Below are 27,033 nucleotides of genomic sequence, written 5' to 3' on the forward strand. Positions count from 1 at the left end.
GCCGAGTTTTCCTACCTATATCCGGCGTTGTCGGCGCGATTTCCGGTCTTTCGGTGTTCGGCTCGGAGGAGGCCAAGGTGCAGCTTTCTTCGGTCGTCCCGCATCCGGGTTCATCCGACACCAGCCGCCTCCACCATGCCGCCGAAGTTCGACCCCAACGAGATCAAAGTTGGTGCGTGCTCTAGTTGTGGCCGGGGCTGCGGGATGCAGCATCCCTCGGCCCCGCCGCGCGTGGAAAGCTTTCCCATATGGGGCTCTAAAGCCGCTGCCTCCTAGAGGCCTTCCCGGTGCTGCGCCGTCCCGGCCAAGCCTCAGCCTTTCTGGGTCTTAGCTTCTCCACGTGTAAGTGAGAAGGGAGGACCGGACCACCTGTGGCGGCTTGGGAACCCGCACGCCTCAGGGTAAGGGCGTTTAGCCCCACTGGCCTGGGTTCGCAGGCGACGGGGCGCTCTCCACGCCTCACCGGTGTGAGGTTCGGAGCTGCCCACCCCGAGGGAGGAGCGGGTGGCCAGTCTCTCGCTCGGTGCTGTTTCGAGAAGAGGCAGGGGGTGTGTGTGTCCAGTTCCGGAAAGACACTGAGAGGGTTGTGGTTCGGGGATCCCTCTGCAGAGACACTAACCGTTTTTCCCCCCCCAGTATACCTGAGGTGCACTGGGGGTGAAGTCGGTGCCACTTCTGCGCTTGCCCCCAAGATCGGCCCCCTGGGTCTGGTAGGTAATCCCCGCCAAGGGGCATTTCTTTCTTTAGAGCAGTGTTAAGCGCCGGCTCGTGGAGTCACGACTATGCCAGAGGTGCCGTCATGGCTTGGACTGTCACCCTCACTAGGCCTGAGCCACTGAACTAGTGTTAGGTACCTTAGGAAAGTCGTGAGTGGAAAATCGAACCCGGTACCTTTAAATTGTAATTACCTCCACGTGTCTCCACTGCTGATTTGGTGGTCGTGAGGGGTGGGCCCAAGGGAGTTTGGAAGTCAGGAGTGACTTTGTGACATCGGGCAGCCAATATCTGTATTTCGTTAGGGAAGTGGGCATGGCATTGTCAGGGAGATTAAATGGGGTAGGAGTGAAAATCCAGTGAGCATTTCCAGCTGTGTTGTAGATATAAACCTAGCGGTTGACGTGACAGGCTGTGCCTCAAGCCTACAGAGCAATTGCCAGCTTCCCTGTCATTCTGTACTTGGATTTCCCTGGATTTCATTAGGACTTTATCTAATTCCTGCACAGTGGTCCCCTGTCCCAAATGCTCTTTCCCATCGGTTTTTCTTAACCTGCATCTTAACTATTCTTCCTTGATCCTTAGCTCAGCTGGCACTTAAGGGACACTTAGCCTATTATTTAGGCTAAGGGTCAATAGAGAATTTCCGAGTAGCAAATGTCCAGACTCCCATCCAGGCAGGTGGATGTGGGTGGCCTGACATGGGAGCCTAGTATCTTGAAAGCTCCCTAGGTGATTCTAATGCCATCGGGGCTCAAAATCCCCCTCCTTAAAGCACATAGGCACTTATGAAGGGGTCTAGGCTCCATTGTGGCCGAGTCTGCATCTTACAGTCCTGGATAACACAACCCCAGCTCCCCAATTTATGCTGTGGTGATAGCTGTGCTCCTATTGGGAGGGTGTCCTTAGGTACTTGAAATAGCTTCCTTTGTTGCCAAGTGAGAAGTGGTGGACAGGCTTCAAGGCTGTGGTTCATCTGTGGACACCATGTTGATTACATGCCTTTATTTCTACAGTCTCCAAAAAAGGTTGGTGATGACATTGCCAAGGCAACGGGTGACTGGAAGGGCCTGAGGATTACAGTGAAACTGACCATTCAGAACAGACAGGCCCAGGTATTTACTTGTCCGCTTGTTTTGGGGGCGGGGGACAGAGGTAGCCACCCTCTGGGATTCCTGAATAGAGTATTTCTGCCACCAGTGGTGAGCTGAGAGTAATTTTACCTTGTTGGGGAGGCTTTGTCAAGAGCACAGACCTAGGGCAGAGACTTGGATGGTGAGGCCCATGATTTTTGAGAGCCGCTGTGCATGGCAGTATTCGTTGGAGGTGGAGTAATTGATTTACTCAAATCTCTTTTGCAGATTGAGGTGGTGCCTTCTGCCTCTGCCCTGATCATCAAAGCCCTTAAGGAACCACCAAGAGACAGAAAGAAACAGAAAAACAGTGAGTTGTCTTTTTCCTAGTTTGGTTTTGGTAATGGTTTGTGACATGTTTGATATACATGGCCGTGTTTTCCCTTGAAGTTGACATGGGTATTTGGTGTTGATTGGTTAAGGCTGCTAGAGCCAGGCAGTATCAAAATGTCATGTAGGCCTGGCGCGATGCATCACTTGAGGTCAGGAGTTTAAGACCAACCTGGCCAACATGGTGAAACCCCATTTCCACCAAAAAAAAAGCAAAAATTAGCCTGACATGGTGGTGCACGACTGTAGTTCTAGCTACTTGGGCAGCTGAGGCAGGAGAGTCACTTGAACCCAGGAGGCAGAGGTTGCAGCAGTGAGCCAAGAGTGTGCCACTGTACTCCAGTCTGGGTGACAGAGCGAGACTCTGTCTCAAAAGTGCCATGTAGTCCCTGTGTGGGGCAGGCCCCAACCAGTGTATGTGGGAGGAAGATGTCGTCAATGGTGACTTATAATCAGGAGGCCATATAGAGCTGGCAGGTACTGGGTAGTTTAACTGTCCCCAGTAATTTAAGCTTGTCATATTTCATCTCTCAAAGTTTCTGCCACGTCAGATTTGTGAAGGCTTGGTTTTGCCCTTAGCCACCCGCCACTGCACCTGACCAGGTCTCAGTTGGTTGGTGCAGTCCAGTGGTGAGCTGATAGGAAACCCCAGCTTAGGAAACAGGGTTGTTCTGCATGTGGATGACTCTGTGCCGAAAGCATGGGAACAGCCTAGAAATGAGATGAAGGACTCTTGCTCTGCTTTGGCTTCGGACTGTAACAAAGCTTTTGCTGTTTCCTCTTTTCTGCAGTTAAACACAGCGGGAATATCACTTTCGATGAGATTGTCAACATTGCTCGACAGATGCGGCACCGATCTTTAGCCAGAGAACTCTCTGGTAAGAGCAGGACGACATGTAACTGCTGTAACCCGTAGTTGTATTTCCACTGAGTGGTTAACCTTCCCACTTGAAGGGTACTCAGTGAGACCCAAGATGGGGTGCAGAGTTTTCTGGGATTGAAAGAATGGATGGATCTTAAATTGGATGTGTTTAATCTGGGCATCAAGGACCCATGGAAGCTTTGCATTCAGGGCTGTGACTAGATGGAGCTCTGCACTCTTAACAGGGGAGCAGTAACATTGTTTCCATTGCCTGCTATGAAACCCTTAAGTATTCCCCAGTATCTGAGGATTGTAAGGGACTGAGGCAGCACCTCCAACGCTACCATTTCTTTCCTAAAGGAACCATTAAAGAGATCCTGGGGACTGCCCAGTCTGTGGGCTGTAATGTTGATGGCCGCCACCCTCACGACATCATAGATGACATCAACAGTGGTGCTGTGGAATGCCCAGCTGTAAGTGACTTTTGCTTCACTTGTTGCAGTAGGGGCAAAAGGGGGGCCATCCAGTGTATTCATGGAGATTAAGAAGTTTTGGAAATGGTTACTGGTGGCGTTAGGAGATAATCTTTTTAAACTTTCCCTATTTTACTGATTTTTTTTTTTCCTTTTCCCACAGAGTTAAGAAGCACAAAGAAAAATATTTCAATAAAGGTCATTTAACAACTGGTGGACTTTTTGGTGTGGCGTCTTCCTTGAGGGAGCTAGCTCCTTTGCGGGGCGGTCAGTGGGGTCAGGGTGGCAGAACCTGTGGAGAAGAAAGAAGCACCTCGTCGTGGGTAACAAAACTGCCCTGTATGGGCTGGGCTGAGCTCAGAAAGGAAGCACTTGACTGTTGATGAAGTCTTTCCTGAGAAATGCTCTAACAAAACCTGCAGTTCAACACAAACACATGGGGAGTGCAGCTCTCCATCCCCGGCCACCTGAAGCTATGAGTGGGTTGGGGGCCCAGGACCCATTTTGCTGTAGCCATTCCAGGGCTCAGAACCAATGATGCAACAAAGAAACCCGACCACTGTGACTCCTGCACTCATCCTTTGGTCCTGTGAAAGTGAGGTTCCAGTCATCTGTTGCAGTGACTAAACTGGTCTTCCAGCCTTTTCTCTGAATTCACTTGGTTTAAAGTATTTTCTGCTGTCTCATCTTCCCCACTGTTCTGTTCTGATCTACTTCTAGAGCCTATGCTCGTCACTCCCTTTTGCTTTGGGATGAACCCTGCAACTCCTGAGTAGTGTGACGCACAGCCTGGGAGGATTCTGGATACTGGAGTAAAGGGAGTTGGAAATGGTTGCCCCAAGAACTGAGTTTCCCCCATATAACTTATTTTCTTTGCACATTAATTTTTGCCAGTGGTCTCTCTTAAATCAGTGCTTTTATGTCACCCCACGTTGGAGAACTGCCTTAAGTGTAAAGAACTACCTGAATCCCCTGAGATAGAGGATTCTATTTTGGGTGCAGTGGTTTGTTCCTACACTCAGCACTTCGGGAGGCTGTGGCAGGAGCATTCCTGAGGTCAGGAATTAAGACCAGCCTGGGCCACATAGCCAGACCTTTTCTCAGGAGTGGAGGCTTCAGTAAGCCATGTATAATTGTACCACTGCACTCCAGCCTAAGTGATGAGAGTGAGGGACTGGCACAAAAGCATTCCATTCCAGTGTCCTAGAAGGAACTGTACCAACTCAAGTTAACAGTAAATAACAGTAAGCAGGCCAAAGCCAAAAATCTGGGGTTTTAGTACAAACGGAATGTTGTACTGTTCTCCATGAGGGAGGGAGGAGGAAGAGCCTGGGGCAATGCATGCCTCACTTGCCTGAGTCCGGCATGGCTGTCACATCTCCCCATTCTGGGTGCTTCCTACTCCATGGAAAGGGATGTGCCTCAGTTCATTAGCAGCATGCTCTACCCTCAACCCCAGTAGCCTCTGGGTGAGATCTTTCTAACAGCAACAAGTTCTACAAAGGCTAGGCCTGGCCGTGCTTTTCTGAGTTCTGGAATATTAAGGAATGTTCCCCACTTTAAGGAGATTCTGGTATTTAATAGTTGGCTCTAGAATCCCTTTTCTCACTTGTATTTACACCTCCCCTTGCCCCAAATTTGATGGTTTTTCAATGATTTCTGGCCAGTGCTCTTAAGTTCTTTCACAACATTTCTCTTTACCTCCAGGAGAAACTGCCAGCACTGCCCAAAGACTTGGCTTTGATGTAGGAACCAAGTTCTTTACTCATGGATTTGGTCACTTACTCCGAATAAACTCAGGTTTCTAAGAGTGCTTACCAAATAAAGTGCTTGGCCCACTGAATAAAGGCAAACGTACACTGGAATGGAGGGAGCCCTGGATCCTTTGATGCTTAGAGAAGGAAGGAGAGCTACTGAGCATCCACATGCAGCATATGAAATAGTGGCTATTTATTGAAGGTGTTTCTGCATGTAGCTCTGGGCTACAGACTAGATGTCCTCAGATGCTTTCAAGCCTTTAGCATTTCTCAGGGTCCTCACCCATCGTCCTTAGTCCTGAGTGGGCATTCCCGGGGCTCTCTCCACTTCCACCGTGTTCCTGGTTACTCTCCGGTGTGAAGTCTCTGATGTCTAATGAAGGCAGAGCTGCATCTGAAGGCCTTCCCACACTCGCTGCATTCGTAGGGTTTCACACCTGTGTGGATTCTCTGATGCTGACTGAGGGATGAGCTCTGGTTAAATGCTTTACCACACTCATTACACTCATAAGGTTTTTCTCCAGTGTGGATTATGTGATGTCGAATAAGGGCTGAGCTCTCACTGAAGAATTTCCCACATTCATTACATTTATATGGCTTCTCGCCGGTGTGGGTCTTTTGGTGGATTATAAGATTTGTGCTCTGGCTGAAGGCTTTCCCACACTCACTGCACTTGTACGGCTTCTCCCCAGTGTGAGTCCTCTGGTGGTTGGTGAGGTTTGCACTCTGGCTGAAGGCCTTCCCACACGCGGCACATCTATAGGGCTTCTCCCCAGTGTGAATTCGCTGGTGTTGAATAAAGGCTGCACAGTAACTGAAGGCCTTCCCACACTCGCTGCACTTGTAGGGCTTCTCCCCGGTGTGAGTCCTCTGGTGGTTCGTGAGGTTCGCACTGTGACGGAAGGCCTTCCCGCAGTCACTGCATTCATAGGGCTTCTCTCCAGTATGAATCCGCTGATGCTGAACAAGAGCTGAGCAGTCACTGAAGGCTTTCTCACACTCGCTGCATCTGTAGGGCTTTTCTCCGGTGTGGGTTCGCTGGTGCTTGGTGAGGTTGGCATTCTGGCTGAAGGCTCTTCCACATTCACAGCACTTGTAAGGTTTCTCTCCAGTGTGAATCCTCTGGTGCTGAATGAGAGATGAGCTCTGGCTGAAGGCCTTCCCGCACTCACTGCACTCATAGGGCTTCTCTCCAGTGTGGCTCTTCTGGTGCTGAGAAAGGGAAGAACAGTAACTGAAGGCTTTGCCACACTCATTACATGCATACGGTTTTGCTCTGAGAGGTTTCAGTATTTCTGAGTTCTTGAAGCTCTTGGTATGTGCCTCACATTTGCGAGGTCTCGCCTCCACAGGCACTCTCTGCTGTGGAGAGAGGACTGGTCTCAGGTTGAAGCTCTTCTCATGTTCACTGGTCCTGTGGTCTGAATCCTCAGGGGGCAACTCTACACCTGGGTGTTGGAACGGTTCTTCAGAAAGGGCTTTTTTTGGTGGCGATTCAGATACAATCTTCCAGTCTGAAAAAAAATTAAAAAGCCATTGTATTCCCTTGGTGGAAGGAATACCAAAGGCTGAAGGAGTCTGGCCAAGCTCTTATACACACGTTTAATGATTCACCTCCTTTCATAAGAGTGTAATGGAGCCTATTACCTAGTGACTTCAAAGTCATTGTAATGTAGTGCAACGTGTTACTTATGTTTGTGGTGATACTGGTGTAAACAAATCTACTGCGCTACCAGTCATATGAAAGTACAGCACATAAGATGATGCACTGTACTAATACTTAATAAACTATGTTACCAGCTTATGTATTTACTATACTTAATTTTTTTCTTTCAATTGAGACAGGGTCACACTCAGACTGGAAGGTGGGGTGCAGTCACGGCTAACTGCAGCCTCAACCTCCTGGGCTCAAGCAATCCTCCCCTCAGCCTCCTGAATAGCTGGCACTACAGGAGCACACCGCCATGCCTGGGTAATTCTGATATTTTGGAGAGACAGGTCTCCCCACATTGGCCAGGCTGGTCTTGAACTCCTGGACTCAAGCGACCCTCCCACTTCAGCCTCCCAACATACTGGGGATTACAAGTATGAGCCACTACATCCAGCCTATACTGTGCTTTTAATAGTTATTTTACACTGTACTCCTACTAAAAAAAAAGCTATCTGTAAAATAGCCTCAGGCAGGGCCTTTGGAGGTTTTCCAGAAGGCATTGTTATCTTAGAGATGACAGCTCCATGCTTGTTATTACCCCTGAAGATCTGCCAGTGGGACAAGATGTGGAGGTGGAAGACAGTGATATTCACGATCCTGTCAGGTCTAGGCTAATGTGTGTGTTTCTTAGGTTTTTTTAGACGGAGTCTCGCTCTGTCCCCCAGGCTGGAGTGCAGTGGCGTGATCTCGGCTCACCACAATCTCTGCCTCCCGGGTTCAAGCAATTCTCCTGCCTCACCTCCTGAGTAGCTGGGATTACAGGTGCTCGCCACCATGCCCAGCTCATTTTTGTATTTTTAGTAGCGACAGGGTTTCACCATGTTGGCTAGTCTGGTCTCGAACTCCTGACCTCATGATTCGCCTGCCTCAGCCTCCCAAAGTGCTGGGATTACAGGCGTGAGCCACCACACCCAGCCTTTTCTTAGTTTTTAACAAGAGTTTAAAAAGTAAAAAATAGTACTACACACAAACACACCACACACACATTTTGAGACGCGATCTCGCACAATCATGGCTCACTGCAGCCTCAACCTCCGAGGCTCAAGTGATCCTCCCACCTCAGCCTCTGAGCAGCTGGGACTACAGGCCCGTGCTACCACATCCAGCTAATCTTTGTATTTTTTGTTGAACTAGGGTTTTGTCAAGTTGCCTGGGCTGGTCTTAAACTCCTGGGCTCAAGCAATCCATCCACCTCAGCCTCCCAAAGAAAAATACATAAAGTAAACTTAGTGTAGCCTAAGTGCACAATGTTTCTAAAGTCTACTTTATGTCCAGCGATGGCCTAGGCCTTCACATCCACTCACCACTCACTCACCCGGAGTCCTGCAAGCTCCACGCGTGCTAAGTGCCCTATACAGGTGTACCATCTTTTATCTGTATCTTTATTTATGTATCTTTATTTATCATCTTTATTTATTTATCTTTATTTATGTATCTTTATTTATGTATCTTTATTTATCTTTATTTATGTATCTTTATTTATCTTTTATCTGTATCTTTATTTATGTATCAAATTTATGCTGTATCTTTACTGCACCTTTTCTATGTATACAAATACCATTACAACTGCCTGTACTATTCAGTACAGTACCATGCTGTAGAGGTTTGTAGCCTGGGAGCAACAGGCTATCCCGTATGGCCTAGGTGTGTAGGAGGTTATACTATTTAGGTTTATGTAAGTACTCTATGATATTAGCATAACAATGAAATCGCCCAGTGATGCATTTCTCAGAACATATCCCTGTCATTAAGCAGCATATGACTGTATAATACTTGGAATGTGTTAAAATGAGGTAAATCATAGGTCCCAGACTTCCCTGTCTCCCACACAGGGGCCTGCAGTGAGGGAGTAGAGTTTTAGGGAGAGCTATGCTTCTTTCCATAAAAGTCCACTTTTCTGAAAAGTCTCTTCCCCTTATCTACCTTCTTTCTCAGAGGAGAGAGGAGCAGGACTACTTCTAGGTATCCTTTCCTTGAATTTTTTTTTGAGATGGAGCTTTGCTTTTTTTTTTTTTTTTTTTTTGAGACAGAGTCTTATTCTTGTTGCCTAGGCTGGAGTGCAGTAGCGCAATCTCAGCTCACCGCAACATCCGCCTCCTGGGTTCAAGCAATTCTCCTGCTTCAGCCTCCTGAGTAGCTGAGATTACAGGTGCCCACCACCACACCTGGCTAATTTTTGTATTTTTGGTAGAGACAGGATTCAGCATGTTGGCCAGGCTGGTCTTGAACTCCTGACCTCAGGTGATCCACCCACCTTGGCCTCCCAAAGTGCTGGGATTACAGGCGTGAGCCACCATGGCTGGCCTGAGACGGAGCTTTACTCTTGTTGCCCAGGCTGGAGTGCAATGGTGCGATCTCGGCTCACTGCAACATCCACCTCCAGGGTTCAAGTGATTTTATGCCTCAGCTTCCCAAGTAGCTGGGATTACAAGCATGTGCCACCATGCCCGGCTAATTCTGTATTTTTAGTAGAGATAGGGTTTCACTATGTTGTTCAGGCTGGTCTCGAACTGACCTCAGGTGATCAACCCACCTCGGCCTCCCAAAGTGCTGGGATTACAGGCATGAGCTACCACGCCCGACCCTTTTGTTGAATTTCTATACACAGTCTTTACCCAGACGGCCTGGATTCAAATCTGGGCTCCACCTCTTACTTGCTCTGTGACTTTGGGCAAATTAATATAATCTTTTGAAGTCTTGGATTTATCATATGTGAAAGCAGCGCCCTCACAGAATTACTGTGAGGATTAAATGAGTTAAGACACATAAAGGACCCAGAAGCGTAGCTGAGGTGCAGTAAGTGTTAGCTGCGTGGTTCTTGTTATTCTGGACCTTCTCCTTATAAACCCTGCTAAAACATTAAGTAGGCTTCCCTCACAACTGCGAGCGCACACCAATGCCTCCAGTCAGTCAAGAGCACAGCGGCCCCCACTGCAGGCTGAGAGCGTCTCTGTGTAACTTGGAATCCCATCATCTATGGGTTTTACAGCTTTTTTCTTTTCTTTTGAGATGGAGTCTCGCTCCGTCACCCAGGCTGGAGTACAGTGGCGTGATCTCGGCTCACTGCAACCTACGGCTCCCGAGTTCAAGCGACTCTCCTGACTCAGCCTCCTGAGTAGCTGGGATTACAGGCGCGCACCACCATGCCTGGCTAATTTTTGTATTTTTGGTAGAGACGGGGTTTCACCATCACAGACCATTATTTGAGTAAGAACAATCAAAAGGAGAGGAAGAGTGACAAGAAAAGAAGCCATGGGGAAAAGGGGGAATTCAGAGGACCGCGTGATGCTCACAAATGGCCAGTCCCTCAGCTCACCTCTCTCGAGTGCTGGCTCCACTAGAAGACTGTCTGATGACATCTCAGGCCCAACATACCCCGAACAGAGCTACTGATCTCCCTTTCAACCCAGTGCCTTTGTTAATCTTCCTACTTACCCAACTGTTCAGGCCAAAACCTAGGGTGATCCTTAATGCCTCCTGCCCCTACCTCTCACAACCAATCCACCAGCAAGTCCTGTTGGCTTTAACAGCAAAGTATGTCCTATCCCCTGCTCTTACAGGCCACTATCACCTCACATCCCATGTCTGCAAGAGCCTCCTCCTAATAACCTCCCCGCTCCCATGCCTGACCCTGAATGTCCATTCTTCACACATATGCTAAATGATTATTATTAAGTCAGAGTCTTGCTCTGTTGCCCAGGCTGGAGTGCGATGGCACAATCTCAGCTCACTGCAATCTCTGCCTCCCAGGTTCAAGCAATTCTCCTGCCTCAGCCTCCTGAGTAGCTAGGATACAGGTGTGCGCTACCACACCTGGCTAATTTTTTGTATCTTTAGTAGAGATGGGGTTTCACCATGTTGGCCAGGATGGTCTCGAACTCCTGACCTTGTGATCCACCCGCCTGGACCTCCCAAAGTGCTGGGATTACAGGCATGAGCCACTGCGCCCAGCCCATGTGCTGAATTCTTTTTAATTTTTTTCGCCAGTGTCACTTGCCAAATGTTGAATTATTTAAAAACGTAAATCTCATTGCTTCCCTGCGTCCAAACCCTCTAATGGCTTATTTTCCTAGGTGACTAAAACCCAAATGCCTTAGCATGGCTCCAGTGCCCCTGCATACCACTCATCCTCACATTTACTAAGCTCTGGCCACACAGGTCTTCCAATCCTTAAACAAGCAAGCTCATTCCCACATCAAAGCCTCAACATATGCTGTGGTCCAGAATGTTCCTCTCTCAGGTCTCCACACAGCTGCTCATCCTCTTCCTTCAACTCTCGGCTCCAATGTCACCTCCAAAGAGTCTTTCCTCTTCATCTGCTCTCAAACAGCTCCCTCCCCTTCTATTCCCAACTCGGCCTTGTGCCCCAGTCACTAATCCCTTGCAATGCTTTATTTTCTTCATGCAACTCATCACCATAAAAAGTGGATTAGTTACTGTTTGCTCAGTTCATGTTCTTCACTAAGACGTAAGCAGAGACTGTGTCTGTCCTCATCCCCACTCAACAAAGGGGATACATTTTACCAATGGCAGCTAAAATGATGCCAGGCACGCACCAAATTCTTAATGCACACTTGCTGATTGATGAATAATTCGATGCATCAGAATGAGTAGTACTGGCCAGCAGGGTCTGGGAAAACGTTAACACCCACCACAGAAGTCCCTAAAGTGAACAGCAGGGAGAATGGCACTTTAAACTCCTGGGTCTGTCACTTGGGAGGAGTAGGGTAGAATAACATGGGGCCCAAACCAAGCCCTCAGAGGCACAGTGATGCCAAGACATACTGTGAGTCACGGCAGAGGCCAACAGGTCATGTTGAGCTCCTCGAACAGCCAGAGTGGAAACTTGCCCCCAACCACTTCTGTTCACTATTGTATAGCTTATGTAACTCTACAATTGACAACTTTTTTCATACATATGTTAATTGGCGAAATAAGATTTTATCATCTACATTTTTCATATATGGAAACATGACTACATAGTTCAGTAGTGTGCCTGGAATCCATGTAGTTAATGCATGGCAAGCAGGGATTGTGAGCATGCGTCTTTCATACTCACCAGGACATGAGATATACGTGTATACATGTGTGTGCATGTGTGTGTGTGTGTATTTCACCCACAGTTCCTCACTCATAACTCCCATAGTCATTGCTACAGTCTTTTTTTTTTTTTTTTGGAGTCAGAGTCTCACTTAGTCACCCAGGCTGGAGTGCAGTGGCACAGTCTTGGCTCACGGCAGCCTCTGCCTCCTGGGTTCAAGCAATTCTTATGCTTCAGCCTCCCGAGTATCTGGGACTACAGGCGCGTGGCCACCATGCCCAGCAAATTTTTGTATTTTTAGTAGAGATGGGTTTTCCCCATATTGGCCAGACTGGTCTTGAACTCCTGACCTCAGGTGATCTGCCTGACTCAGTCTCCTAAAGTGCTGAGATTACAGGCATAAGCCACTGCGCACAGTCACTGCTACAGTCTTTTGTTAAAACGTTAGAGCACTTTAGGCCTCAGAAAACAGAATCTCTCCCTGACCTCCCCCTGCCCTTCTTTCACCTGCCTAAGGTAGGACTCTAATCTGAGTGTGGCCCATATGACCCTTATTCCAGAGAATATCCTGCCCCACACCCTGGAGGAAGGAAGGCTGTGCAGAGGCCAAGAAGAATCTGCACAGACAGGCCCTGCTGGGTGTCCCCACTCAGTCTACTCGTGTTCAGTCAGGCCCTTTCTGTCCAATCTCATTTCAACATGCTGCCCCTGCTTCAGTCATGCCTCTCTGATGAATAAGAGACCCAAGCGGACAGGTTTTGGAGAGCTTCCAGAGAACTGAACACATGGAGGCTCCTGCAGGGTGGCTGTCCAGGGAAGCCATGAAAGCTCGCTGCACCTTCCCCACACCTTGTCCCATGCAGCTCTTCATCTTCATCCTTCCTAAAATAAGTGCTTCCTCAAGTTCTGTGTAATTTCCCTAACAAATTAATGTAATCCAAAGAGGAGTCATGAGAACCCCAATCTGCAGCCAGTGGGTCAAAAGTTCTGGAGGACTGGACTTGCGACTGGTAGGAAAGAGCAGGGGGCGCCTTGTAGGACTGAGCCCTCAACCTGTGGGATCTGATGCTATCCCCAGGTAGATGGTGTCTGCTACAGAATTAATTGCTTGCTTGGTGTGTGGGGAAAAACTTAGCCCTCTCTGCTCACAGAAGTCTCCTGTGCTGACAACTGCTGTGCTAGAGCAGAGCTCTGGTTCTCTGCTCAGGCGCACCCACACCCAGAGCTGCTTCTACTGCCCTACACTGAGGCCTCCGAGCACCCCCTTGCTGGAAATGACCCTTTCCAACTCCTGTTTCTATGATGTGGTGATTTTAACCTTTGGGGCCACTGTACTAGGGTGAACGGTGCCCCTGCATCGTGTCCACCTCAAAGTACAGAATGTGTCCATGCTTGGAAATAAGGTCTTTGTGGATGTAATCACAAGCTAAAATGAGGCCAAACTGGACTCGGGTATTTTAGTACCCTCAAAAGAAGGAAATCTGGACACAGAGAATGTCATGTGATGATAGGGGCAGAGATTAGAGTGATGTAGCTATAAGCCAACAAACACTGAAGATTGCTGGCAACCACCAGAAACTAGAAAGAGGCAAGGGAGGACACTCCCCAGAGCCCGTGGAGGGAGCCGGCCCTGCTGACACCGTGGTTTCAGGCCTCTGGCCTCTGGAACCGTCAGTGCATCAACCACTGTTGTTTTTAGTTCACCCAGTTTGTGATTATTTCTTATGAGAGCCCAAGAAAACTCATACAGTGATCTTTTCAGGCTCTTGAATCCCTCTGAGACTATGATGAACACACTTCCCAGAAAAATGCAGTTGTTCCCCTTGCCACTAAACACTGCTCTCAATTTCTGAAGCTCCACAGAGGACGGAAAGACTGTATAGAGCATAGAAACACCAAGGCAGCAGGGGCCTTCGGAGGAAGAAGCAGCAGGGCCAGGGAGGCTCCCTGCCACAGGCAGTTTCCACAAGCACGAGTGGTGCCAGGCAGCCACAAGCGACAGGCTGCTTAGAGGATGGTAAGATGGGAAGGAGGAGAGGCAGCTCCAGGGAACCATGCAAAGGATGCTCCAGGGCCTTTGTGCCCATTGCCCTATCAGCAGCAGTAACTTATAACTAAAGAAATAAAGCAACGCATAGACAGGTTGCATCTTTAGAAACAGGTCAAATGTTGTCACCTCAAAGTGGCTTAATTCATTTGTACCTTTGATGATTTACATCTCAAACATCAAAAGTGACTGGGTCCCCAGGGAAAAGCTGCTGAGGCCCTGCCAGAGGTCACACCGGGGCAGAGGCTGAGAGAGGTTAGCAGCTGTAGATGGGCAGTAAGAGAGATGCAGTGGAAACTACGGTCTCCCTTCCTTCCGTTTTCCCTGAGTTTCTTAGTATCAGCCTTTTGGAAAATTCTGGCACTGCCATGCAGTGAGAAAGGAGGAGCAGAATGAATTAAGGGGCAGATGGGGTGGCAGCAGGAGCCGTGACAGCCAGTGGCATGAGTAAAGGATCCTCGGTGAGGTAGACCCCAAGCAGGGAATGTGCCAGGCCAACAAAGATGACTCTTGTTCCCCACCAATATGGAAGGATACTCTTTCAGAGGCTAGGAACATCACAGCACCCCCAAACACCTCTTGGTCCTGGGGACCTCTGTAAGGATGGGGGTGAGGAAGAGTGTGTTTTAGAGGCAGACAGAGCTTGCTTCAAATCTCAGCTTTAAACCAGTGAGTCAGCCTCTCAGCTCCATTTCCTCAAATGGAGGTAACAGCGCCTACCTCACAGTTGTTACAATAATCAAAGGCACTCTTGTGATTTCAAGGCACTTTTGCTTCCAAGACTCCCGCTGGCTAATGCTTGCTCACTTACTTGGAGAGGGATTTCGCAGGTCTTCGCCCTCCAGCATCCATGCGCCTTCCCTTAATTCCAACTGGGAGTTCATGCCAGGCTGGGAAACTGGAAGTCCTATTCGACAGAAAAAAACAGGCTTTAGAAATTGTGAATAAGTATGAATGGCCACCCAGAACTCAGGGGAGAGCAAGCAGGTCAGTCGGATTGTTCTCATTTCATTCAGCAGACAAATACTTATTGAGCACTTACTTGGTGCATGCACCAGGGACTACAGCAGAAGTAACAGACACAGTGTCAAGGTCTCTTTAAACATCTTTTTAATTTTAGAGACAGGGTCTCACTATGTTCCTCAGTCTCAGCTGACTGTTCTACCTTGGCCTCCCAAAATGCTCGGATTACAGGTGTGAGCCACCTCACCAGGCCATGCCAAGGTTACACACAACATTTCTGGAAGGAGCTAGGAAACAGCCTGAAGGAGGGCTCAAGCCAGGGAGCTAAGCTAAACTCAGCAAGTTCCTAATTTAGGAAGATGGAAACGTAACTGAACATAGAGGAAATGACCTGAGGGTTACCCCACCCCTCCTGGGAATGAGAGAATGGGGAGGTACAGCCTTGGAGGAAGCAAAGGGACCAGACCATCCCTCTGGTCCATCACAGCCATCAGAGACCCCCACATACTGAAAAGCAAGTGCCACAGATTTTCAGAATTAAGTGGTTCTAAATCTTAAAAAAAAACAGTTTCCTTACCTAGTAGGACAAGGTTCCTGGACTTTTCTGGTAGCCCCTCCTTGAACCTGTCCCTTGGAGTAGACACGAGGCACCTCCACTCTTCCTGTGCAAAAGCTACTGTCACACTGCTAAAGGATGTGGATCCCTGAAAAAACAAGCACATTTCATCTTGCCAGTGGCCTCAGGATCAGGGTAGAGGTGACAGGGTGCTTGATGTTGGCAGGTTTGGGGGAGCTGGAAGAGTCTTTGAAAAGATTCAGGTCTCTGGGTAGTTGAAGAAAATGGCTGGGTGCAGTGGCTCATGCCTGTAATCCCAGCACCTTGGGAGGCCAGGAGGCGAGGCAGGCAGATCACTTGAGGCCAGGAGTTTGAAAACAGCCTGGCCAACATGGCGAAACCCTGTCTCTACTAAAAATACAAAAATTAGCCGGGTGTGGTAGTGCACACCTGTAATCCCACCTACTCGAGAGGCTGAGGCAGGAGAACTGCTTGAACCCAGGAGGCAGAGATTGCAGTGAGCTGAGATGCCACTGCACTCCAGCCTGTGCGACACAGCAAGGCTCTGTCTCAAAAAAAACAGAAAAGCATTTATTGATCATTAGCATTGAAGTGCCTAATACTACGATAATTCTGACACACACACACACACACACACACACACCACTGTCTCTTGTCTTCACACACTTATAATCCTGGTAGACTTTACGTATAAATAGAGAGAAACAGTGTGTGAGTGTGAGTGTGTGAGAGTATGTGTGTGTCTGTGTAGTAACTGGGCAACAATTAATGGGTGCTTGGGACTTGAAGAGATAATAAAGAACAAAATTAGAATGAGTTGATACAGTGAAGAATCAGGTACAGATTATCAAAGAAATGTGAAAGCTGAGTTTTCAGAACATTTAACAAATATTTTTGGGAACTCACATATCACCTAGTACAGCAGGAGAGCCAGGTATGTATACAATTAAATGTAGCACGTGTCAAAGAAACAGACAGACTAGTTGCCAGGAGAACAGAAAGGCAGGGAGGGAGGACAAGCTGGGAGGACCACAGAGAGAAGGCAATTACTGAGCTGGCCTTGAAGGAGAAGGTTCCCGGATGGAGCAAGAGTAGGCTATCCAAGGCAGAAGAGGCACCATGAGCAGAGGCATGGAGGCGAGACAGTCCTGGTGTGTTTAGGAAATGGCAGGCAGTTGGGGTGAGGGGATGAAGAGTGGCAGAAAGGTTGTTGAAGTCAGAATGTAAAAAGCCTTGAATCACTTGATAAATATGGTGCTTTTATCCCTCAGGCAACAGGAGCTGCTGGAAGGCCACTGTGTCTTGAGATGGAGGTGGGGAGAGGTGGTTTTAAGAACTCCAACAGGCCGGGCGCAGTGGCTCACACCAGTAAGCCCAGCAGTTTGGGAGGCTGAGGCAGGCGGATCACCTGAGGTCAGGAGTTCGAGATCAGCCTGGCCAACACGGTGAAACCCTGTCTCTACAAAAATTAGCCAGGTGTGGTGGTGGGCACCTGTAATCCCAGCTACTTGGGAGGCTGAGGCAGAAGAACTGGTTGAACACAGGAGGCAGAAGTTGCAGTGAGCTGAGATCTCACCACTGTACTCCAACCTGGGCAACAAAGAGCAAAACTCTGTCTCAAAAAAAGAAAACTCCAATAGTGTCAGTGTCAAGCTGAGAGAGGATCCTGCTTGAGGAGAGGAACTAGAGGCAAGGCCAGAAATGAACTTTTTGAGAGAAGATCTGAGAATGAATCAAAGGTGTTTCCTGCTTGGAAGACCAGACAGATGACAGTGTCATCACAAAAAGAAACATGGGAAGGGGTCTGTTAGTAAGGTAACGAGTTTGTTTTGGGGCCCACAGAGTTTCAGGTGGCCATAGGAAATCCAGGTGCAGATGTTCTATCACAGGTGAAAACGCGGGTCTGGAGTTAGGAGACTGGGCAGGAGCTGCAAGGCACGCAGTTCAGCTGAAGCTGTTCATGTAACACAGAGGCACCTGCTCCATGTAATACACCCTCTGCTAGGTACTCGGGGGCAGGGATGCCAGACAGAAAGAGAAGAAAAGAATCAGGAGCTAACACACAGTATTAACCTAAGGCAGAAATCATCTCCTGGCCAAGTCCCACAGGAACTCAAACTCGACAAAATGCACCAGAGAAACCCATCTTCACCTGCTGCTCCTTGTCTGTTCCCAGCTCGGGGAGGGGCCTCCATTCACCTAGTTGGCCAAGCCAGAATCTGGGTATTATCCTCTCCTTTCCTGCAGCTCCCCCATTGACTCTTCCTCCTAATATCATGAGAATTCACCCATTTATTTCCATTCCTCTACCACTGCCTTGCAAACCAGCAACAACTTCCATATTGGAACCAGTCTCTGGGCCTCTGATTTTACCTGCTCTTCCAATCCATTCATCACGCCAAAAGGTACGTTCAGTGGAACAAAGAGGGTCACCTTTTTTTTTTTTATGGGGTTTCACCATGATGGTCAGGCTGGTCTTGAATTCCTGACCTCAGGTGATCCACCCACCTCGGCCTCCCAAAGTGCTAGGATTACAGGCGTGAGCCACCGCGCCCGGCTTGAGGGTCACCTTTTAAAACTAAGAAATATTTATCCTGGGCATGGTGGCTCACACCTGTAATCCTGGCACTTTGGGAGGCTGAGGCGGGAGGATCACCTGAGGTTAGGAGTTCCAGACCAGCCTGGCCAACATGGTGAAATCCCATCTCTACTAAAAATATAAAAAACTAAAAAATATTTAAAATCTTCGTGTAACTTCAAAATAATCAAGAAAGTAATATCCATTAAAAGATATAAATGTCATGAGCAAAGAAATATATAATACATAAAGAAACAGCTTGGTAGGCCAGGCCAGCAGGGGTAAAATGTCACTCCGTGGGTATTGGCCTCAATAAAAATAAAAAAATAAAAATAAATAATAAAAATAAAAAATAAAGAAACAGCTGCAGAAAATACAATGAGAAATTTAGAATATTAGGGTTTTGAGAGATGTCAAAATAACTCAGTCACTGACAGCCCAAAGGGAATAAACCACAAAAAAGAATAAAGACATGGAAGACAGACCAATTTAATAAGGTTGAGCTGACAGAGCTAACAAACCCTACACCCTGCAATCAGACTGTGCTGGCATTTTGTGCTGACAAGAGACATGACTCAATCCTCATGAAGCACAGACCAGCCAAATGGGCAGACGAAGAAATCCAAATCACAAGTTTGGAATAGCTAAGCAAAATAAAATACGTAGCCAAAAATCTTCAATGTAAACAAGCAAGGAAGAAGGTGAGTTAAGGATTCAACTCAAGAAGTTAAAAAATGAATTTTAAAATAAACCTGAGGAAAGCAGAAACAAAAGATTAATAAAGAAAAATATATTAATAAAGAGTAATGCTCTTTCCTGACAAGGAAATCCAACAGCAAACTTTAAACATGAAAATAGGCTGGGCATGGTGGCTCACACCTGTAATCCAAGCAATTTGGGAGGCCGAGGCAGGCGGATCACCTGAGTCAGGAGTTCGAGACCACCCTGACCAACATGGAGAAACCCCATCTCTACTAAAAATACAAAAAATTAGCCGGGTGTCTTGGCACATGCCTGTAATCCCAGCTACTCAGGAGGTTGATGCAGGAAAATCGCTTGAACCTGGGAGGCAGAAGTTGCAGTGAGCCTAGATCGCAACATTGTACTCCATTCTCCCTAACAAGAGCAAAACTCCATCTTTTGGTTTTTTTGGGGAGGGGTGGCGGGCTGACGGGAGAAAAGAAATAGCTAATTACCTAGTCAAGAAAAAAGGACAGTTCCTACTCTCATAGGACTATATGAAAGAAGCAATGTGTTAGACAGCATGGCACTGGTACAAAAACAGGCACATAGACCCAGAAAAGAGAACCCAGAAACCTATAACCACCTGATCTTCAAGGAAATCAACAGGAACAAGCAATGGGGAAAAGACTCCCTACTCAATAAATGGTACTGGGATAACTGGCTAGCCATATGCAGAAGAGTGAAACTGGGCCCCCACCTTTCACCATATACAAAAATTAACTTAAGATGGATTAAAGATTTAAATGTAAAACCTTAAATTATAAAAACCATAGGAGAAAACCAAGGAAAAAGCCTTCTTGACCTTGGTTCTGGCAAAGAATTCTTGGCTTAAGTCCTCAAAAGCAATTGCAACCCAAACAACTGACAAGACCTGATTAAACAGCTTCTGTACAACAAAAGAAACTGTTAGGGCCAGGTGTGGTGGCTCACGTTTGTAATCCTTTGGAAGGCCCAAGTGGGAGGGTTACCTGAGGTTAGGAGTTCAAGAGCAGCCTGGCCAGCAAGGTAAAACCCACTCTCTACTAAAAATACAAAAATTAGCTGGGTGTGGTGACCCACACCTGTAATCCTAGCTACTCTGGAGGCTGAGGCATGAGACTCTCTGGAGCCTGGAAGGTGGAGGTTGCAGTGAGCTGAGATTGTGCCACTGCACTCCAGACTGGGTGACAGAGTGAGACTCTCAAAAAAAAAAAAGAGAGAGAGAGAGAGAGAGAAACTATCAACAGACTAAACACACAACCGACAGGATGGGAAAAGATATTTAAAAATTTGCATCTGACAAAGGTCTAATATCCAGAATCTATAAGGAACTTAAAGCAACAATCAAAAAACAAATAATCACATTAAAAAGCAGGCAAAAGACATGAGCAGACACACTTAAGACATACAAGTGGCCAATAGATGAAAAAATACTCATCATCACTCATCACCAGAGAAATGCAAATCAAAACCATGATGAGATATTCTCACACCAGGCAGAATGGCTAACATTAAAAAGTAAAAACTAACAGACGCCAATAAGGCTGCAGAGAAAAGGGAAAGCTTATACCTGTGGATGGGAATGTTAATTAAATTAGTTCAGTCACTGTGGAAAAGCAGTCTGGAGATTTCCCAAAGAACTTAAAAACAGAGCTATCATTCGACCCAGCAATCCCAGGTATAAATACTCAAAGGAAAATAAACATTTGAGTGTAAATACTGACAGGAAAATAAATCATTCTACCAAAAAGACACATTCACATGCTTGTTCCTCATAGTGCTATTCACAACGGCAAAGACATGGAATCAACCCAGGTGCCCGTCAATGGCGGTCTAGGTAAAGAAAATATACACGTAGAATATGATAAACATGTGGAATACCATGCGGCCATAAAAAATGAAGCCATGTCCTTTGCAGTGACATGGATGCATCTGGAGTCCATTATCTTAAGTGAATTAATGCAGGAGTAGAAAACCAAATACCGCATGTTCTCATTTATGAGTAGGGCAGCTAAACCCCGAGTATATATGGACACAAAGATGGGAACAAAAACCACTGGGGACTACTAGAGGCAGGAGAGAGAAAAGGCGGCATCAGCTGTAAAACTACCTACGAGGTGCTATGCTCCCTACCTGAGTGATGATATCATTTGTACCCCAAACCCTGGCATCACATAATATACCCATGTAACAAGCCTGCACACCTACCCCAAATCTAAAATAGTAAGCTGAAATTATTTAAGGAAAAAAAAACAAGAATGTGTTAGACATGATTTGGTAGAATATGCAGTGAAATGGGAGAATGTTGATTGAATTCTGCTAAGTGGAAACAGAAACATTACAGAGCAGAATAAATCCACTTTGGGAAAAATATAGAAAAGAAAGAATATGAGCTGGGCACGCTGGCTCACTCCTGTAATTCCAGCACTTTGGGAGGCTGACGCGGGTGGATCACCTGAGGTCAGGAGTTCAAGACCAGTCTGGCTGACATGACGAAATCCCGTCTCTACCAAAAATGCAAAAATTAGCCAGGTGTGGTAGGATGCACTGTGGTGGGGCGCACCTGTAGTCCCAGCTACTCAGGAGGCTGAGGCAGGAGAATCACTTGAACCCAGGAGGCAGAGGTTGCAGTGAGCTGAGATCGTACCACTGCACTCCAGGCTGGGCGACAAAGCAAGACTCCAACAAAAAAAAAAAAAAAGAGAGAGAATATGACTGAGGACACAAATTAAAATGTTAGTGCTATTTTTTTGTGGGATTAAGAGTGATTTTTAACTTTTTCTTCGTGTTTTCTCTATTTTCCAGTGAAAATGAATTACTTTGTTCATTGCAGAAAACTTGTAAAAAACAAAACAAAACAAAACAAAACAAAACAAAACCTACAATGATTGGGTGGGATGGCTCACACCCTCTAACCCTAGCACTTTGGGAGGCCAAGGCTAGAGGATGGCTTGAGCCCAGGAGTTCAAGACCAGACTGGGCAACACAGCGAAACCCTCACCCAAATCCTGACCCTACAAAACTTAAAAAATTAGCTGGGAATGGTGGCATGAGCCTGCGGTCCCAGTTATTTGGGAGGCTGAGGTGGGGAGACTGCTTGAGCTCAGGAGGTCGAGGCTGCAGTGAGTCGTGATTGTACCACTGCACTGCACCCTAGGTGACAGATTGAGGCTCTGTCTCAGGGAAAAAAAAAAAAACAGGCTGGGAGTGGTGGCTCAGGCCTGTAATCCCAGCACCTACAGAGGCGGGCAGATTACTTGAGTGATTAGGAGTTTGAGACCAGCCTGCCCAACATGGTGAAACCCCATCTCTACTAAAAACACAAAAAAATTAACTGGGTGTGGTAGTAGTGCCTGTAATCCCAGCTACCCGGGAGGCTGAGGCAGGAGAATCGCTTGAACCCAGGACGTAGAGGTTGCAGCGAGCCGAGATCATGCCACTGCACTCAAGCCTGGGCAAAAGAATGAGATTCAGTTTCAATAAATAAATAAATAAATAAATAAATAAACAAATAAACGACATCAAAAAGCAAGCCAACCCTGGGGGTTGGGGGGGAAGGATGCCTCCCAAAGTTCATTTGCAACTTACCCGGGGCCCAGCTGTGAGGAGACCAGCAGCCATTCCTTCCTCTCCTGTGTTTTCCTCCTGGGGAAGGGCAGGGTCTGGGGAAGGTAATACTAGAGAAAGAGAACAAAACTAATAAGGTATAAAAGCAGTTTATGAAGTCACCAATTGTCATTGTGAAGAGGGGACATAGCAGCTACCAGGGCACTTGGGCTGAATCTGCAGACCTGTGTGATGTAAATTTCCCCATTCCCTCCTGCTTCAGAAATGCCAACTCACTCAGATGTAGGGAGGCATTAGAGTGTTAACAGACTCTCATGTATCCATGATCTACCACTCAGCAGCAGTGGGCAAATCGTGTAACCTCTCTAAGTTTCATTTTTCTCATCTACAAAATGGGGATGATAATCCCTTGTAAAGTTGCTGTGAAGATTAAAGGAACATACAGATAAAGCTGTCTGCAAATGCCCAGCGCCTAAGTATATAGTTTAAAAAGATTATCTATTACTTAGTTCTTTGGAGAAAGTGGCTCTGCAAATTTAAGGCATTTGCTTAAATGAAAAGAAGAGGCTGGGCACAGAGGCTCATTTCACACCATATTTAAAAATTAACTCAAAATAGATCAAAGATCTAAAGTTAAGAGGTAAAACTCTTGGCTAGGTGTGGTGGCTCACGCCTATAATCCCAGCACTTTGAAGGCTGATGTGGGCAGACTGCTTGAGCCCAGGAGTTTGAGACTAGCCTGGGCAACATGGCAAGACCCCATCTCTATTAAAAATACAAAAGTTAGGCTGGGCATGGTGGCTCACACCTGTAATCCAAGCACTTTGGTGGCCAAGGCGGGTGGATCACCTGAGATTGGGAGTTCAAGACCAGACTGACCAACATGGTGAAATCCCGTTTTTTTAAAAAAAATACAAAATTTGGCCAGGCTTGGTAGTGTGTGCCAAAGTCCTAGCTACTTGGGGGGCTGAAGTGGAAGGATCGCTTGAGCCAGGGAGGTCGAGGCTGCAGCAAGTTGTGATCACATCACTGCACTCCAGCCTGGTTGACAGAGTGAGACACTATCCCAAAGAAATTTAAAGAAGAGTAGAACTCTTAGGAGAAAACCATACATTTTTGTGAGCCTGGATTCAGCAATGATTTCTTAGATATGACACCAAAAGCACAAGCAGCAAAAGAAAAAATAGGTAAGTTGGATTTCTTCAAAATTAAAAACTTTGTGCTCCAAAAGACCCTGTCAAGAAAGTGAAGAGGCTGAGTGCAGTGACTCACATCTGTAATCACACTTAGGGAGCCCAAGAGTTCGAGACCAGCCTGGGAAACACAGTGAAACCCCATCTCTACTAAAACTACAAAAATTAGCAGGGCATAGTGGTGGGCACCTGTAATCCCAGCTACTCGGGAGGCTGAGGCAGGAGAATCACTTGAACCCGGGAGGCAGAGGTTGCAGTGAGCCGAGATTGCGCCACTGCACTCCATCCTGGGCAACAAGAGCAAAACTCCATCTCAAAAAAAAAAAGTCACACGCTGTAAGTCCATTTATTTGAAATGTCCTAGGCAAATCCATAGTGGCAGAAAGTAGATGAGTGGTTGCCAGGGATTTGCAAAGAAATAGGGGACTGGTGAGTGACTGCTAAAGGCTATGGGGTTTCTTCTTCAGTTAATAAAAATGTTCTGGAATTAAATAGTGATGGTTATGCAACTTTGTGAAAATACTAAAAAGCACTGAATTGTTCACTTTAAAAGGGTGAGTATTATGATATGTGAAGGATGTCTGAATAAAATAAATAAATAGATCTAGATACTGATCTTAGAACAGACCCTCTGCTACTGAGTCATCTAACCTGACAACACATATTTTCACTCTTTCGTGGTATGGAGAGGATGAAAGACCACCTGTTTTCCCAGGTCTCTAGGGAAGATAACACAACATGCTGGATGTGAAATTGCACTCTCTACTCTTCAAGTGCAAGACCAAATATAAGGACCTCTTGGCCAGGTGCAGTGGCTCACACCTGTAATCCCAGCACTTTAGGAGGCTGAAGTGGGTGGATCACTTGAGGTCAGGAGTTTAAGACCAGCCTCGCCAACATAGTGGAACACTGTCTCTACTAAAAATACAAAAATTAGCCGGATATCAGGCATCTGTAATGTCAGGCACCTGTAGTCCCAGTTACTCAGGAGGGTGAGGCAGGAGAATCACTTGAACTTAGGAGACGGAGGCTGCAGTGAGCCGAGATCGCACCACTGCACTCCAGACTGAGTGACAGAGCAAGACTCTGTCTCAAAAACAAAATAAAACAAAAAATATATATATAAGGACCTCTTGATCTTGTGGACAGCACCAAATGCTGGATTTAAAACTGCACTTGGAGAATAACAGACCAAATATAGTTGATCTAGGGATGGACACCGCAGGCGTTGGTGGGTAAGGCTTACAGAGGTTGCCTGCTTACACATTTGTTCTGTACCACAGTCAGGGTGTTTTCAAAAGTGTTATTTCATTTAATGATTACAATTCTCTGAGGTAAACAAAGTAACGTTATTTTGTCCTTTCTTCCATGGAGAAATACAGGTTAAGAGACATGGCCAATACCTCACAGCTTTCACAAGAACCTGTGCCTTCTAACTGCAAATTCCCCTGTCCTCCACAACTTCACAATCCTACTGGGCTGACCTGCCCTCAAACTTTCCTGGGCTTGCAGGCATCCCTGGTGCTCCGAAGGGCCAGAAGGAGAAAAGCGATAGAGTCCTCAGGAACCCACTTCTCCCTACTCTCCACTGTCATTGGTCCATCAAGCAAACTGGGGTACGTGGTACAATACTCATACATCGCGCAGCCCTGAGGTCCTCAAACTTTTTAGACCCCCGAATTCTTTACTCAAAAAAAGGACTGTCGGGGCACATGTTCTCAGGATCTCCTGGGGCTGTGTCACGGGCAAAGAAAGAAAAGAGGATTGTCTCCAACCACCTGTAGAAGAGATGAAGAGAGTTCTGATCCGGCTCTCACAGCAGCAGTCGTTGGCAAACGAAGCAGCGGCCGATCTCCTGACGATCGCTCCCTCTACCACTCCTCATCTCCTTCCTCCAGCATTTGAGTCCCACCTCGCGCCACAGCCTCCCAGCAGTTCTCTGGGCGTCAAGGTCTATCTACAGCAGCCCCCACCAGTCTTCCAGGGCTGCTCTGACGGCTCTCAGGCCGGACACTTCTTCCTCTCCAGCCTCTAGCCTCAGAGGCACGGGCTCATCCTGTGGTGCTGGGTCGCGGGTGCTCGGACCAGGCCTGCCCAGCCGGGTGTCCCACTCCGTCTGCCGAGTCACAGCCACTCTTTGACTCGGCCTCAAGCAGAACCAGGTGAAAAAGCCGGCTGCCGGCTTTCCGAAAAACGACTGGCAACTGGCAACAATCGACAGGCGACCCCTGTGAGCTCAGGAACCACGGATCCAGTACTGCCCAACGCCAGGTCCCGCTCCGGCGCCAGAGGGAGGCGCCCGATTCTCGCCACTTCCGGTCATGCGCACACGCCCCGTCGCGGCCTCACCGGACTCCATTTCCCATAAGTAGCCGCAGGGCTCTGTTTCTGGTCAAAGTCTTTCATTCCTGCCCCCAGGTTTGTGATACACACACGCTCAGGGACTTTACTTCCCAGAAAGACTTCCGCCTGTTCTTGCTCCCAGAATCTATTATCTATCGTGTTTTTTTGTTGTACACTTTTAAAGTCCACCAGAATCCAACAACAAGGAGCCCCGGCGACAGGAAGCGAGTTCGCCGCGAAGGGTCCTGGGAACGTTGGGCGTACGCAGGCGCCGACCTTCGTGGGCGGTGGGCGCCTGGTTTCTCCTCCGCGGTTTCTTGGTGCTGGGATGCCTGTCCCTCCTTGGCCTTCGACTCAGGGCACCCCCTGGTCGCTTTCATGGTCCTCTTGAGCCGAAGTTTGGGAAGACTGAGGAAATGAGAAGTCCCTCAGTCTGAACAGGGCAGCCATGGGTGGGTGGCCTGGAACCCTCAAAGTATAAAAAAAACCTGTCGGCCGGCGGGAAGTGCTGTGTCATGTTTGATCAGCATTTCTGCGGGAGGAGGTTCCTGAATGCTGTCTCTCTTAAGGGCTTCCTTGCTGTATGTAGGCTGGGGATGTTTCAATGGGCTTTCCCTCGAGCCCGTTGGAAATTACTCCACAAGCAATTTTCCAACTATCGACTCCGTTTTAGAGGCATTTTGTCGTTAAGGGGAAAGGACTGGGTTACCCAGGAAAGAAATGAGTGTGGGGATGCTAAGGCCTCTTCATTTTGTATTGTCGCGGTCCCTTTCAATCACAGCTGGTGGCATTTTTGCTAATGTAAGCTTCTTAATTGTGGGATCTTCCTATGAATCTTAATGGGATTCGCTCCATAGGACAAGGCACACCCACAAATGCCTTTGAGTTAGCTCTTCACTACCTTAGGCATCTGCAGTTTGGGGCTTACGGTTTTGTAAGAAGACTGAAATGGGTCTCACTGGGCTAAAATCAAGGTGTCGACAGCGCTGCATTCCTCCTGGAGGCTCCAGGGGAGAATCTT

At 47.4% G+C, this 27,033-nt stretch overlaps 2 protein-coding genes and 1 non-coding gene across 7 annotated transcripts; 2 read left to right on the forward strand and 1 right to left on the reverse strand.

Annotated features, from left to right (window-relative positions):
- The first annotated feature begins 37 nt into the window (after positions 1–37).
- Positions 38–3,730, forward strand: RPL12 (ribosomal protein L12). Its single transcript, XM_012458112.2, has 7 exons — positions 38–172; positions 637–710; positions 1,731–1,829; positions 2,076–2,157; positions 2,969–3,055; positions 3,400–3,512; positions 3,676–3,730. The coding sequence occupies exons 1-7, from the start codon at positions 136–138 to the stop codon at positions 3,679–3,681; spliced, it is 498 nt and encodes a 165-aa protein (XP_012313535.1). The 5' UTR covers positions 38–135; the 3' UTR covers positions 3,682–3,730.
- Positions 1,530–26,146, reverse strand: ZNF79 (zinc finger protein 79). 5 transcript variants are annotated; one of them, XR_010343212.1, is made up of 6 exons: positions 25,448–26,146; positions 22,498–22,586; positions 15,609–15,735; positions 14,880–14,975; positions 5,331–6,783; positions 1,530–3,804 (listed from the first exon to the last, which is right to left on the reverse strand). XR_010343212.1 is itself a non-coding variant. In XM_012458109.2 (5 exons), exons 2-5 carry the CDS (start codon positions 22,528–22,530, stop codon positions 5,615–5,617), a joined length of 1,425 nt encoding a protein of 474 aa, XP_012313532.1. In that variant the 5' UTR covers positions 22,531–22,586; positions 25,448–26,146; the 3' UTR covers positions 1,530–5,614. The 5 variants fall into 5 exon arrangements, 4 of the variants coding, with proteins under 4 accessions (XP_012313532.1, XP_012313533.1, XP_012313534.1 ...); XM_012458109.2 differs by having other exon boundaries at positions 1,530–6,783; XM_012458110.2 differs by lacking the exon at positions 25,448–26,146 and adding an exon at positions 25,154–25,433 and having other exon boundaries at positions 1,530–6,783.
- On the forward strand, positions 2,760–2,889 carry LOC135277410 (small nucleolar RNA SNORA65). Its single transcript, XR_010345013.1, has one exon. It is a non-coding gene; the product is annotated as a small nucleolar RNA SNORA65 (small nucleolar RNA).
- Positions 26,147–27,033: the final 887 nt, after the last annotated feature.

Source organism: Aotus nancymaae, unplaced genomic scaffold (genome assembly GCF_030222135.1).
Source record: "Aotus nancymaae isolate 86718 unplaced genomic scaffold, 86718_ANA_hifiasm-v0.15.2.pri h1tg000003l, whole genome shotgun sequence".
NCBI classification, from domain to species: Eukaryota; Metazoa; Chordata; class Mammalia; order Primates; family Aotidae; genus Aotus; species Aotus nancymaae.